The following is a 16216-nucleotide window of genomic DNA, read 5'->3' on the forward strand; positions in this document are numbered from 1 at the left end:
ATTTTGCATCTTTTTTAATTTGCACCTTATTTACTTTGCACCTTATTTACTTTGTACCTTGTTTACCTTGCACATTAAGGGCCAATAAAACACCAAATAAGATTTGAAAAGGTTTGGAAGTTTATTTACAACCCTATTTCATGGTCAGTAGTCTGCATATAAGATCAATTGGTTCTGCTTAAGCAGTGTTTCAATATTTATCAGCTCCAACTCACAAAGCAGTCTTTCTCTCTTGGACGTCATGTTCACTGTAAGCCAGAAGCACAACAATCAACAACCTAACCGACCATTGGCATCATGGGATTAGGCCAGTCTTGCGTAGGTACCCCTACTGATCGGGCAGTGAATTGCATTGCGTATCCGACATCCTGACGATGAACTTCGAAGGTTTGAGGGGTTTCCGTGCTTACAGAGTCGGATTACGGAGTTGGAGTAGTATACTTTAGCCTTAAGAGCCTTTTTTTTTTACTGTGTTACTGCAAAGAGCCACATCACACACGTACACACGATGTACTCACGAACACACGTACATACATAGAAACATACACACATACAAACATACACACACCTCTGCTGCTCAGACCTCTGCTCAGACAGATTTACTGTAATCTGCTTTCACAAATGCATCAATAACAGTCAGCTAACAATAACAATAGTGACTAGCCAATGACATGACATGATCACAAAGACGAACGGGAACGCTATAACAGGAAATTACGTCACAAGTGAAACTCGGAAGGCTGGTGTCCGAGGCATCTGGAACACATCATTAGCTACATTAGCCTCTTAAGCAAACCAGCTCGAAAACAGACAACACAACTTTACATTGTATTGCATGCACAGTAAGACCGTGCAATGCATACATTGGTGACCGAAATAAAGTAGCAATGTAATCAAGTGTGTAAGAGCATTTAAAATCACATTAAACACACATTAAAATGAACAACGTGTTACAAATACAGAGAAAAAAATCTCTTCACGGGCGCAGCCATTTTTGTTGAGAGTAGGGCTGTACGGTATGGACTAAAATTTATATCGCAGTATTATTTGAGGCATAGACGGTACGGTATTATATCACGGTATGTTAATTTTATATTCTAATTTCGATATAAATGCTTCTGAAGGGGTACAATACTGGTTAGGCAGCTATTTTTGTATTACTAGGAAATATTTCACATAGTAGGCCTACAGAAGTATTTTAAGAACATTTATTGAGCAAAACTGCAATAGAAAAAAATGCTAAATCTTTTATTTTTTTAAAGTTACTTCCAGTATGGATAGTATGGATTTCTTTCTCTACTTGGTCGCGGACCTTGCCGTATAGTTTTGGCATTTCAATTTGGCTGAAGTGTGTGCGGGCAGGTAACGTGTACCAGGGAGTTTTGATCATCTCTTTAAAGCCCTTTCTATCGACATTTTGAAAGGGAACCATGTCCTTACACAGGTAAACAGTGACGGCGTTTGTTACTTCGTTCCAGCGCTGGCTTTTTTTGTCGTAAGGACTGGCTTTGGCCTGCGGAAGCGATGTCTGAGATGCAGAGACAGCTTCACACTACCAGCGTCTGTCTCGTACCACTGTGTGGAATGAGAGCTTGTGAAGGGACTATTGAGCAGGCTGTGCACCTGCGTGCTTGCGCAATAGCATACTGCCTGAGAAGGCAGTATCGCTGTCAAATCGGTCCCTGGGAAAAGTAACGTTGCGGCAAATTGAAAAATGAACTACGTTTCGTTACCATATTTTCAGTAGTTTCGCGTAACTTTACTTTTCACATGAAAAATAAGTTAAATAAGTATACCGTTTATACCGTACACCCCTAGTTGAGAGCGTCATCACATCGCTCGGACTACTCTCAGAATTCCAAGGGGGCATGACCAAAAGGGGGCGTGCCTCCGAGAAATTCCGCAAGAAAGCTGGGAGATTTCCCCACTTCCGAGGTATCCGAGGCATCTGGAACACACAATTCACATAATTCAACCACACACATCACATAATTCAACTTAAATATTATTTTTTGTGATCAAATTTTTATTAAGTAAGTACACATCAAAATACAACAATACAATACATTGAGTAGGCATGAAAAGTGTAAGGTCCGCCATTTGTCACAGAAATATGCATCCAAAATTCAATAAAATATAGCACAGCTTTGTGACGTAAAGAAAAACAATGATGACCCACCCACCCAAACCAATCTAGCCAATACAAAACTACCACAAAACAATCAACATGTAACATGAAAAGGAAATTACATTAATAACATAACATTAATTAAGCCTCTTGTCCAATCAAATTATTTGGTCGGAACTAACAGTTGTATAATGTTTGTTTTAACTAGGAATGGTTAGTAACGAGGTAATGAAAAAATTCACTTGGAGATGCCGGGGATTGAACCCGGGGCCTCATACATGCAAAGCATGCGCTCTACCACTGAGCTACATCCCCACTGACGCATCACATGAAAAAAATGGCTTATAAATGAGATTTAACCCTTTGATGCGACCAATCGTTGATTGTTTCTTGCTGCTTGTGGACTGATGAATGAGACATGAATAAGTGTAGAACACTTAACTTAACTTAACTTAACTTAACTATGTGAAACGCTGTTCAGAATTGACAAACCATCATCATCATCATCGTCGGCCGCTGCCCTGTCACTCAACCAACGAGCCCGAGGAGCGGTACCATGTGACGCTTAAAAGTAGTCAATTTTCTGTACGTGAACGACCCCGTGCCCGTACAAGCTTTGAGCTCGTGCACATGCTCGTGCATGTTGCAGAACATGCTCAGCAGCGCCCCCCGCGGTCACGATTCACGGTGGGGACATAAGACAGTGTGACACCGGAAGTCTTTCACTCGGTTCCTGCGGCTTCTTGTGAGGTAGTGTGATATTCACATTATATCATATGACATCATATTATTAACATTATTAACATGGCGGACCGAGCAGAGACTCAAGAGGCCATTAAAGTCCAAGGGGAGGTCGTCCGTAGACTAAAGGCAGAGAAGGCGAGCAAAGATCAGGTTAGTACATGTGGCTCCACTCAGCATGTCTGTTACCGACCCGACACCGTCTGCTAGAATACTAAAGTGTCCACTCACTGAAGATAAGATGAACTAACCACGGTTAGTTCATCTTATCTTCAACACCATGAATTAGAAATAATCACACTTGATCATCTACGACCGTTACTTGTTTAAAAAAATTTTATAAAAAAAAAAATAAAAAAATATATATATATATATATATATATATATATACACTTTATATCTCCATTTGCGAGGACTGATGAAGATGACGCCCTACCGGCCCAGTCCATATTGAAACTGAAAGGAAGGCCGAGCTGCTGATGGCCTACAGTGGCCTACAATGCTGTGTCTAATATGAGTTGCTGATAGAAGTCATCATGTAGGCCATGTCTGGCAAACAGTGCGGTGGGTCTAATATGCAATTTGTCAACCTCGACAAGTCCTACCCTGTTTAAATACGTCTGGGCTATAGAATAATAAATAGATGGGACATGAGCCCTTCTTCCAAAGAGTCGGTCCAAATCTCAGAGTAGGACTTACTTGTGCACTTTTTTTTTTTTAATTCAGCGATAGTTTCCACCAATGTGCACATATGGCAAGTAAGTTTAACCTGAAATATATTTATAGCTGGATAGACAGACAGATAGATGGATTGATTGATGTAAAGATATATCTTTACATCAATGTCTATAACTGGATGGATAGATAAGAAAGATAGATAGATAGATAGATAGATAGATAGATAGATAGATAGATAGATAGATATGAAAAACGAATTTGATCCTGTGGTATGGTCGTCCCGGGCTAGGTATGACTCGGAGAGTGGTAAATGATCATGTTATTTATTCTAACAGAGACTAGGCCTGGGCGATATGGCTGAAAGACATCACGATATAACTTGATCATATTGATCGATATCGATAACTATTGATAATTTGAATGACCTAAAGAGAATAGGAATTACCATGCTGGATTTAAACACTTCTGTTTAACACTTAATATCACCTTCCACTGTTCTTCATTGATAAATACTCCAATGTCGATACAACAATGAAAAACACTCAAATATTGTTAATAAGGAACCATGTTTGTGTAACAAACCCAGCTGCTTGATTCGGTGGTCCAGTCTCTTATCGATATAGATTGAACATGGTCTATATTGATCAAAAGTCTATCACAATACGATAATTTATTGTTTTATTGCCCAGGCCTAACAGAGACACAAGGTAAACAAGCTTGCGTTCTGGAGGTGGTTCATGGAGCATCTGGCGAACACTGGTAAACAAACAAGTTTATATTGGAAGTGGGCTGAATGGTAAATAAGCCACGCCTATAGGTTCTAATTTACCCAGGTAAACCTCTTGTCTCTCTTGGTTTTGGCGGAAATGGCAGAGTGGCCATGTTGTAGTTCTTTAACCTATCTACAAACTCATAAAACCTTATATGGTGTTGTCCACTATGTGGAGAAGAAACCATTCATAACTGTTGTTAGCTTGAAACATGTCATCAGAAGTAGCATAGACTCAAATAATTTACATCAACAGACATCTTTATCTCTATCTATATGATCTATATATATATATATTATAGGTGTTTAGATATATTATAGGTGTTTAGATATATCTATACATATAGGTGTCTATAACTATATAGATGGATCAGATAGATAGATGGATGGATAGAGAGATCATGTTAGATATATCATATAGATGTCTATCTATCTCTCTCTACAGACCAACACAAGCTAGTGGGATACACTTCTAAACAGTGATTTAGCTTCACATTCAGCATTTCTATGTAGGATTTAGATAAAAAATGTAGATTTAGATTTAACATATAATTCTAATTTTATATACAGTATGTGAAAATTGCAGTGCATTTTGGAAGGATGTTATTTATGTGCTTAATCTGGGAAAATTTAAGCAAAGCTCGAAAGAAATCTGGAAAAATTGACACACTTTTTGAGCAGCAAAAGCGTACAAGCGGCACCCCTATAATACTTGATACCGCCCGAGCCTAGATGAAATCCTTTAAAGATATTTAATACTAATGGGTACTGGTTCTTATAGATGAATGTGTAAAGCATGCAATCTATATATTGATGGCCTCTTTCATACGTTAGGGTTAGTAATGTTTGAATTATAAACATTATAAAACAACAACATTATTATTAACATTATAAAATACTGAACCATTGAGCAGTTTAGCCCAAACTTTTGTAGCCATCAGGCCAAGTACATCCTTTGCACATTTTAATGGTCCCATGACATGCCACCAGGTGTGAGTGTGATTAGCTGTTACAAGCCGTTTTGAAAATCTCTGTATCTTTGTATTTATTCGGAATTGTCGAGCAATGATTTCATTCTTTGCACACAAGCTTATTGTTTTGCTGTTAAACTCTTTCTATACTATTGACAATAATTTCTGCCTGTTGCTTGGGACGGGTTGTGGCTTGGTAATTTACCCTGCATTTCATGTTCCACCCCCCCACTGTGATGACCCCCACCTAGTGCTAGGGTTGCTCTCACATGTTCTCCTGTTCTCCCTGCCGGGGGCCCTTGGACCACCACCTCCATCATCCAAACCTGGGTCTGATGCATCGTCCGCCGTTGTCCTTGCCTACCTCAACTATCATCTCTCTCATCTATCTTCTGGACATTTCTGGAACGTCGTGTGAAACTCCTATCCTGATTGGCACCATGACTGAATGACTCGGTGACATGGCTGGCTGATGGACAATGCTTGACCTGTGATGCTCTGTTGAACTCCATCCCTGGAAATCTGGGAATTTATCTACCGATTTTATTTTTATTACTGTCTAATTAACCGTTGAATGAACCATGAATACACTGGGATCTTTCACCATCCGAACATTATCTGGATTGTCGGCTTTTCGCACTGGAATGATCCGACCGCTGCGCTCCGTTTCTGGGATGACTGTCGCTCAGGTAATAACGAGGAATACCATTCCAAGGGGCGGCGCTCTTTTCCTAATTCGCTGACAGTGAGATGTAGGAAATTCAAATGCCTGCATTGATTTTTCTGGTTTTCCAGATTGATGAGGAAGTAGCAAAACTGTTGGAGCTGAAGTTGCGATTGGGAGGTGATGATGGCAAACACCAATTTGTGCTCAAGACTCCTAAGGTAAGATCATTTAAACATTACTTTGTTTAAATTAACAGAAATGTTAACAAAACCATACATTTAAGTATACATTTTACATTTAAATGTGCAATTTTTCACTGAACATAGAATTTTCTGATATAATGTATTTGCGCATTTAAATTACATAACATTTAACAGACTGTCCCTGAACACAATCACTGTATCTGCAGGAGACTAGTTTAGTGCTTTACTAAAACATTTTAGGCTATAAAATAGTGAATGAATAATAAAGTATGGCAGTAGGTTCAAATTGGATATGAGAGATGTTAAGTAGGCAAGATATCATAGTCCAAAAACAAATGCATTGCCGGAACACACAAGCCATAGCATGACTTATAACCAAAATAATGCAAATATTTTGTGCATTAAGTTGCACACCCACAAAATTTTAAGACGGCTTGTATTGAACAGATGCCTTTTTAGAATTAAGTTTCTTATGGGTTCTGTACTTCCTGTCCCTCAGGGAACAAGAGACTACAACCCTAAGCAGATGGCTGTCAGAGAGAAAGTGTTAAACACCATTGTCAGTTGCTTCAAACGCCACGGGGCTGAAACCATCGACACGCCCGTCTTTGAACTCAAGGTACCACGGGCACTGGCAACACGATACACAAGTACAGCCTTTCATCAGATGGCCAACGGTTGTTTCTTGGGATGCTGTGCAGGAAACCTTGACGGGCAAGTATGGAGAAGACTCCAAGCTTATCTACGACCTCAAGGACCAAGGAGGCGAGCTGCTGTCCCTGAGATATGACCTCACCGTATCCTGAGAGAGATCTAAATGAAGGCTATGTACTAACTAACCCACCTCCTTTTGAATATCATGGTGTCCTTGACATGTCCTCTCTCAGGTACCCTTTGCTCGTTACCTTGCCATGAACAAGGTCAGCAACATCAAGCGCTACCACATTGCAAAGGTTTATCGCCGTGACAACCCAGCCATGACCCGTGGGCGCTACAGGGAATTCTACCAGTGTGTGAGTGGCTTTCGGTAAACTCCAGGACTGTTTGGTTTTCAGTGGTGTTTGCTAGTAACGGTTGCCATATTACATCCAGCATGACGAGCAGCGAAATTATCCCTCTGTGTAAACTGTGTTGAGTTTTATCCGTCTGTAATCTTTCATAGGAGGAGGAAGCTATCTTTAACTGAATGGGTACACTGTTTACTCATACCAATTCCACTTGGTTACTACAGGTGAACAACATGATCATGTGTTCACAGGAAGGACGCTGTGAACATGTGGTTTGGGTCTGCATTGAGCCGATCTCTCTGGAGAATTCTGATATAAAGCCAAGTACATCTCAAACATATGACTGATGTTGTTCCTTCATAGGACTTCGACATAGCAGGCCAGTACGACCCCATGATCCCAGACGCAGAGTGCCTGCGGATTGTGAGCGAGATCCTCAGTGAGCTGGACCTGGGGGACTTCCACATCAAGGTGCGGTCGCTGCCCCCCCCCCCCCGACCCATGACCACACGGTTTACAATCCCCAGCACATCGTTGATGGTCTCCTTTCAATCCAGGTGAACGACCGACGCATACTGGATGGGATGTTTGCCGTGTGCGGAGTCCCGGACGACAAGTTTCGCACCATTTGCTCGACGGTTGACAAACTGGACAAGGTGTTTTACTGAATTCCCCGTCTTGGATTATTAATGCGGCAATTTCATAGATTTCCATTCCGTCCTTTCTGATGCCGCCATTGGCGAAAGCCAATGAAAATGAACTTTGCAAAACATAGCACATCATGAACAAAGTTGAGCTGTCAATCTTCCTCTATAATTCCATTCAAATTGCATTTCTTAGTATTTTTTATATTTTTATTATATTCCAAATGTAGCATATTATTAAAACTTACCATGTATTTATACACTGTATACTTAACAATTATTCGCTGAAGGCAAAGTGAATACAATATCCCGAATTTGAGATCTCAATCATGGGATATTGCCCAATATCCCGAGATAGCGAAATTCAAGAGAAAATCTAATTGCGCCATCTTAGGAGGTTCACGTGTAGCATATACTAAACAGGCTTATGCAGGCCAAAGCCACTATTAAATGTTCTGCCCACTAGACGGCATTCTAACAAAACATTTCCTTGTTGGCCTGGTGGGCCCGCAAGTCAAACGGAGACACAGTTCTAGGAAACACTGCTATTGTAACCCTGCCTGTTCATGAATGCCTTGACCTGTGCTTTGCTAGATGTGTTGGGAGGATGTGAAGAACGAGATGGTGAAGGAGAAGGGTTTGTCTGAGGAAGCTGCCGACAAGATTGGGGAGTATGTCAGCATGCATGGTAAGACATCTACCGTCTGGATTAGTCAGTGGTTCTATTATGCCTCACTGTTGCCCCTTTTGGGGGGGAGATTTAGAACGGATCAGTGGTTGTATCTGTTCATTGAGGTCTGTCACTTTTACTGGAAGAAGCAATCCGTATGGCTCAGTTTGGTACAAAGTTTCACAGTGGACTAGTATCCATTCTTCAGAATTCTATTTGACCTGTAAGATTTGTAGTTCTGCAATGATTAATGGAGGCTTTACTACTGATGTCCCGTCATGCACTACTTCCTGACTCTTGTGTGTCTGCTCTGTGTTGTTGTAGGTGGGATGGACCTAGCAGTGCGCCTACTTGCGGACTCGAAGATGTCCCAGAGTAAGCAGGCCTGCGCAGGGCTCAACGACATGAAGCAGCTTTTCAGCTACCTGGAGCTCTTCCAGGTCACAGACAAGGTGAGACTGACAGGCCATCATTAACACAGCTACTCTCCACTCACATCAAATGTTGAATAATCGTTCTGAATTAGGGACGGGTCAGAATGATCCAATATTGGATTATTTGTTCACTTAAAGGACAATTCCGGTATTTTGAACATTGTGCCCCCTTTCTGGTTGGTCTAGGATGAAATAGAGTGGTTGACACTGAAATTTTGACTTGGTCCTGTCTCGGGTATTTGGCTCATTTAGATTCGCCCCTGCCTGCTTAAGACTGGCTGGCTACGGGCAATCAAACATTTCTGTTGGTATAGAGGCTAACTAATGTAATAAGTTACCTGGTTAGTAATGTAGTCATTTTGTTGGTATAGGCTAACTAATGTAATAAGTTACCTGGTTAGTAATGGAGTCATTTTGTTGGTATAGAGGCTAACTAATGTAATAAATTACCTGGTTAGTAATGGAGTCATTTTGTTGGTATAGAGGCTAACTAATGTAATAAATTACCTGGTTAGTAATGGAGTCATTTTGTTGGTATAGAGGCTAACTAACGTAATACGTTACCAAGTTAGTAACGGAGTCCTTCTGTTGGTATATAGCATGGGTATTTAACAAAAATGGCAAGAGATCCAGTTAGAGAACATTTCTTGAAGCAATGGAAGGAAGAAGATATAGAAGATCATAATGTAATTATTTAGTGTGATATATAACTATTTAGTGTGATATATATTTAAGTAACCTAGCAGTTGTATAAACATCTGCATGTAATCAATAACTGTCAAATCAAATTAATTCAGTGCGATTCAAAAACGTTTCGACAATATTAATTGTCACATAACAGAACTGAACATACAGTATATGTATGACCACAGATTTAGAATACAATTGTAAAATAAGAGAAAATAAATAAAATGTGAAAATTGTGCATGTCAATTAAAGTGCTTAACTTCAGAAAAATATAATAAAGGGAGCAAAAGATTGAATTTACCTTTTCTGTTTCACATCTTGACTCAAGACAAGAGTCTCAAAAATCGTACAGATAATACATGTCAACACATCTTAAGAATTGAACAGTTGTGTCACTTTCTTCAGCTCTTATATCTTACTCACCAGCTTTTTTGCTCAATGAGAGAATTAAGCCCTAGCTTTTCCTGCCAGGGTTTTAATTCTGGGCCATTCTCACACACATGTGGTGGTGCTCATTGGTGAGACTGTCTGTAGTAATAGTAATAGCCAACCGCTAGAATAACAATAGCTATCCACAGATACTCTGCAGAGACTATCTTTTATAAAAGGTATTCACAGAGATGCCACTCGCCACAAGCACACGGAGGTTGAAGCGCTGAACAGGGTACCCCAGTATATAGTCAGGAAACTTTCTTGGGACCCAGTTATGATAAGGACGGACCTGCTCCCTTCAGCCATGCAGGATGAGGGTCAGGGTATAGCAGTTAAAGTGCAGAGGCTGTTTACGTATCCCTCCCCCCCGTGGCTGGTAAACTCAGCGCAGACTGAACTGTTGACTAAACACAGGAATCCGGAGCTCACCGTGACTCGGTATCTGGAGAAAACCATGAGGACGTTTCCATTAGCGTCACCATAACGACCCAACTGCTGACTTCTTCTCCCCGCCCAGGTGGTGTTCGACCTGAGCCTGGCCCGGGGGCTGGACTACTACACGGGCATCATCTACGAGGCCGTGCTCACCCAGGCGGGCGCGCCGCCGCCGCCACCGCAGGCGGGGGGCGCCCCCAAAGCAGAGGAGGGCGTGAGCGTGGGAAGCGTGGCGGGCGGCGGGCGCTACGACGGCCTCGTGGGCATGTTCGACCCCAAAAGCCGGACGGTGCCCTGTGTGGGCGTCAGCTTCGGCGTCGAGAGGATCTTCTCCATCATGGAGCAGAAGGTGGAGGTGAGGACCGGCCGGTAGCACCGTCCCACGTAGTTACATAGCTGTGGTTAACGCTGTAGTTAGGCTGTGGGGAAACCCTCATGACTCGATACGCATTGGCTTTCCCAGGCAGAGAAGGTGCGCACCACAGAAATCCAGGTCATGGTGGCTTCGGCACAGAAGAATTTACTGGAAGAGAGGCTGAGACTTGTGACAGAGCTGTGGAACGCTGGAATCAAGGTATGCACGGGGATTTAGACTTTTTGTTTTCATCAGTCAGAGGGTAAAAAAAAAAAAAAAGATGAATGTGAGTATCTGAAATATGTGTGTGTGCAGGCGGAGGCGATGTACAAGAAGAATCCCAAACTGCTGAGCCAGCTGCAGTATTGCGAGGAGTCTGGCATCCCTTTGGTTGCGATCTTGGGGGAGCAGGAACTGAAAGATGGCATGGTCAAACTCCGCACCGTTGCAACAAGAGAGGAGGTGAGAGGGAGGGAGGGGTGTGTGTGTGTGTGTGTGTGTGTGTGTGTGTGTGTGTGTGTGTGTGTGTGTGTGTGTGTGTGTGTGTGTGTGTGTGTGTGTGTGTGTGTGTGTGTGTGTGTGTGTGTGTGTGTGTGTGAGGTCTGCATCCATCCATCTGCATTCCATTATGGTCTGGGGTTAAGATTATTTTGAACAATGTCCATTAGCTGTAATAAATTGACTGTTCAGTCAATTGAGATAGGGGCTGATACTATGAGTATACCTTAATAATAGATGAACTATATTAGTAAACAAGGTTTAAGTAAATTTAGTCTTTGCAATATATCAACAAGAGATTTAGAGAAAAACAAAATCATAACTCAATTTCGAAACACCTGCTTGTTTACCAGAACAATGATCAGTGTCATAGTACTTATTGTAAATGTTACTGTAGATCAGTTTCATAGTACTTATTAGGTGCATGCAGCGCTCAACTATTGTTCTTCTTAGGTTTTATTCTTTCTTTCTTATTCTCTACCAACTTTGGGACCCTTCTCCTTCCACAAATTTTCACCTAGAGACTTCATTCCGTTTCCATTTTAAAATGTTGGGATTAGCTTGGAATCGCAGAAACTTTTTAAGATATTCTACTTTTAAAATATATTTTTACAATGGAAGTCAATGGAAGGACGGCAAAGCCTGTCCGCCCATTCTGTGACACTTAAACTACTTCAGACTTCATAATTTGTTTAACAGTTAACGTTTGTTCAAACATTAAACAAATCAACACACTTCTATCTTCAATTATATCTAAAGTTTTTCCAATATCTTTGATAATTTTTTCAGAATCTGTTTGATTTCATACCTGCGTGTATATTTTCAGTTGGTCTTCCGTTGAGCATAGTGTGATGACGTCACACACTCTAGCTTGGGCTAGAGCAGATCACGTGAAAGCCACCAGCGTGGCTATCACAAAAGCTAACCATTTCGGTCATCGCGGAGCACATGTGTCAATGTCAATATTTAACCTAAAGACACAATGCTAAGCTTAAACTGTTACAGTATTTCTTGTTTCACTGTCGCTAAAATGAATTAATAAATATTGGAAATAGGATTGTTATATATTGGGCATTTGTGTGCGGGTTTATATGGCTAGAGGCTAGGTTATTGCTGTATATCCGGGTGGTCATCTACTTGTTTAAACAATGCTTTAAACAAACTTTAACGTCATGCTATCTACACAAACTAAGTGTCAAGAATCCAAGGAGTCCAACAGTATAAGCCTCATAATTCTGTGAGCTTATTTTGAGCAACTAGATGTAGGAAGGAATAAGGTCAACATACTTTTCCAAGTTACTGACAGACAATTTTGTTCTCAAATGTATTCAAACTTGATCACATTGGCTAGTTGTGTAACTCTTCACTTTATTTGTTTCCAACCATTTTACATTTTTTATGTAAAATGGGGACAAATTAGGGTAAGGTCATGTTTACTCCATTTAGACTTCAAATCCCTTCACTTGATTTACACCATACAACATTTCATTACCTCTTAAAGGAGTAGTTCAGAATTTGTCATAGGACCTAATTTCCAAGTGAGCCAGTGTTTTTATTTATCATTGGAGACCGTTTCAACACGTTTCATTCCTTCTTGTTGCAGAGATCGCTGGTGCTAGGCTAGCGCAAGTCAACGGTTTCTGCTAGCCTGCCAATAAAATAGACTAGTTTCTCTCTACTACTAGTTTCTCAGCAGCGGCGGCAGAATTTTACTTTGCTACAGTTAGTTGTGTAGTAACCAATTCAGTAGAAAGTAAATGGAAGCGCACTCCAGTCGGGACACCTAGTAGGCAACATGGTGATTCAGTTGGCATTTACAAATTGTAAAACAACTACATCTTGAAAACTAGTGTCCAGCTCCAGTTCTTGAATCTGTGGGACAACTAAGTCCCTCTCCCTGCAGCAAAAACATTTGTCATCTGTTGGCATTTATATACATTTTCTGCACTGGCACCACCAGTCTCCCGATGTTCTGTCCCGGTTCTCTACTGCAGCTCCAGCGGGGCTGTCTCTACAGACACTCTCTTTCTGCCCTTTGAGCATCCATCTCTTAGTTCTTCAGTGTATTCCCGCTGGTACAGGTACGGTTCGTTGGATACAACAAATTCCTCATTGTCTTCAAAATCAGACACATCGGTATGTCATTCAAACATGGCCATATCTTGTTTGTTGAATAGGCTAATAAAATTCCTTTGTGCACTGTACTCTGCTTCTGTAGAAATGGCAGCGGCAGGTAAATAAACTATAATAGATCCGGTTGCCTTGGTGATATCAGTCCGCTGCTGTAGCCTGCTACCAACTACAGGGAAGTATAAGCTACGCTGCTGCTGACACAAGTCCCTCAAAATGCAATGCGATGCAAGGGTAGTTTTATTTCTAACATTATTCTAGCAACATAGACATTTACATCGATAGTCTGGCATAATTTATTTGCCTCAGGTGTACTGTGGTGGGTAAGACTGTTTTTATTGGCAGGCTAGCAGAAACCGTTGACTTGTGCTACCCTAGCACCAGCGATCTCTGCAACTAGAAGGACTGAATGATACACACTGGCTCACTTGGAAATTAGGTCCTATGTCCAAAATTCCGAACTACCCCTTTAAACTATCTGGGTTTACAAAAACATATTTTCAACCTCACCTGCACTACAGCACTCACTGCATTTTCTGCAGGAAATGCATTTTCTAGTTGTAAATGTTACTGTAGATCAGTGCTATAGTACTTAGAAATGTTAATAAATGTTATTGTAGATGTCTTAGGCTTCACGTCAGGCTAACCTATACCATGATTGCAACCACCAAAGTGAAGTAAGGCCTCATGTCTTTTAGGGATGTCAACAATGTGTCGACTCAACGATCGATTCTCAACTCGTGCTCATGTCGATTCTAAAAATAGAAATCGGAAAATCCTCTCTCTCTCACAAACATTGTAACCCCTTTCCGTTTTCAAAATAACCAACTAAAATGATATGCCGCCCATAAGTGTTTTTAGTGCACAGTATATGGTATGATTTCCTCCTGTATGATCAGTGGTGGGCCGTCAGGGCCTTCTCTGCTGGCCCTGTCCAAATCGAAATAATATATATATATTATTTTTCAAGATTGCATTAATGTGTCTGAACGATCATCTTAATTCCATAATTCTTTCAGTACATTACAATTTAATTCCAGAAGGATAACGTTTTTTTGGTAAGGCTGAGCAACACATCAAACTCACAGCTACATGGACCAGCGGGGCCAGCACTAGAAGTATTGCTAGCCTTCCGCTGAAGCTCCCACCTCCCATTTGATAAATTTGACTGATGTGTCATCAGCCAATCAAATTTTGATGTGTAGTGATAGAACGCCCCCAGGGCCCAGCACCACCGCTGTCCAAGCATTGGACAGCGTTGACTACGGAGTCGTACGTGACCGTTGACTTTTTTACTGATTGGGTTGTGCAGAGTGCGATCCTGCAGACCCGGTCAATGCCAGAGAGGCACACTGCAGAAAACATGGCTAATGTTAACGTGGCATATTAATGAATATAATCTCTATCAGTGACAGCACCATGAGAGGAGGCGCGCAACATCAATATCCTTATTAAAAAAGAGTCGGCCAACTGACACATTTACACTGCTTGTAAATTGACGAGACATTGTATACGTTCACAATCCCGCTCTGTGATATTTAGTTTATCATTTCTATTAACTTCATAAAAAATGCACTATTTGTGTACTCCTGAGCGCAACCTTTGAAATATGACGGGGGGGCTGCTGTCTTAAAGGAAAGCACAGATCCTTTGAGCTCCGCAACTGCTACGGGCCAAAAACGGGACAAAACGATAGATTTTGAGAGTCGACAACACGTCGACTCACAAAATGAGTCATTAACATCCCTAATGTCTATAAGCTCCAAAAGAGCTCAGTCAGTATCGCCAGCCATGCCTTATGGGCCTAGCATCAGCACTGCTGCCCCCGAGTACGAACTCAACCGAGCGCTTAAAGCTCAGAGAAGCACTTCATGCTGCCTAAAGTTAAAACATCTTCAAATGAGGCAGACCTTTCTGCGATTCTCCTGCTAACCATCCCATCTCTGTCCGAGTGGGAGGCTGCAAAAATAAGATGTGAACAATTCCATTACTTAATTCTTCATGAATAAGTCTGCCACTATACTGCCAGATTGCAGGAAAATAAATGGAAGAAAATCAAATTAGTTTAGATGGGGTTAGTAGCATTTCAGTACATCTTGAACCATATAAGGTGATGAGGTGGTTTAGAGGCAGTTTGAGGGCCTAGACGCTATGGAACCCAGCCGTGCCTGACATGGACATGAGGCCTCTTTCTGATGAAAGCGTTTGGCTGATGAGCATGACTTTCTCTCTGCAGGTTGACGTCTCTCGAGCGGACCTCATAGAAGAGATCAGGAAGAAGACCAAGGTTTAAAACCCTCTCTGCCCTCTTGGAACAGCCTCCCGCTAATCCCACATGAGATGCCACCGGCCCTGCTTCCCGTCGATGAGCTGAAGCTGATGCAGCTCTCATACATAATCCTCATTGTACCCCTTTACAGAAGTCAGTTGCTAAAACAGGTTTACTTAAATAATGAAGCCATTTCATTTTAAAGTAAACCAAACGTGTTTTTAGTTCAGTCTAAAAATCTCCTTTCAAACACTGACATAAAGCAGGCTCGCCATATCGCAGTGACACGACTGGCTGATATATCTGTTGTGGAACCTTGTTAAACATGGCTTATAACTGATCAATAAAAATCATTTAAGTATATCAAAAAATAAAGTGGTCTAAAATATGCCTGGTGTCCTGTATGAAACCGAATGTGTTGCTGTGAGTTCATCTGATGTGAGCAATCCACCAGTAGAGTGGCATCACAGGCTTGTGATGACTAAGGACTTTCAGGAG

General features: G+C 41.3%; 1 protein-coding gene and 1 non-coding gene across 2 annotated transcripts; one reads left to right on the forward strand and one right to left on the reverse strand.

Annotated features, from left to right (window-relative positions):
* Positions 1 to 2371: 2371 nt before the first annotated feature.
* On the reverse strand, positions 2372 to 2443 carry AC3HAE_019844 (transfer RNA alanine (anticodon UGC)). The gene has a single exon. It is a non-coding gene; the product is annotated as a tRNA-Ala (tRNA).
* A 392-nt stretch (positions 2444 to 2835) lies between these two features.
* Positions 2836 to 16108, forward strand: hars (histidyl-tRNA synthetase). Its single transcript, XM_084469429.1, has 13 exons — positions 2836 to 3022; positions 6083 to 6172; positions 6657 to 6776; positions 6859 to 6954; positions 7045 to 7170; positions 7528 to 7635; positions 7722 to 7820; positions 8403 to 8496; positions 8803 to 8930; positions 10549 to 10821; positions 10930 to 11040; positions 11137 to 11283; positions 15686 to 16108. The coding sequence occupies exons 1-13, from the start codon at positions 2933 to 2935 to the stop codon at positions 15740 to 15742; spliced, it is 1539 nt and encodes a 512-aa protein (XP_084325555.1). The 5' UTR covers positions 2836 to 2932; the 3' UTR covers positions 15743 to 16108.
* The last annotated feature ends 108 nt before the right edge of the window (positions 16109 to 16216 follow it).

The sequence above is a fragment of the Micromesistius poutassou genome (genome assembly GCF_964030765.1).
Source record: "Micromesistius poutassou genome assembly, chromosome: 6".
Taxonomy (NCBI): Eukaryota; Metazoa; Chordata; class Actinopteri; order Gadiformes; family Gadidae; genus Micromesistius; species Micromesistius poutassou.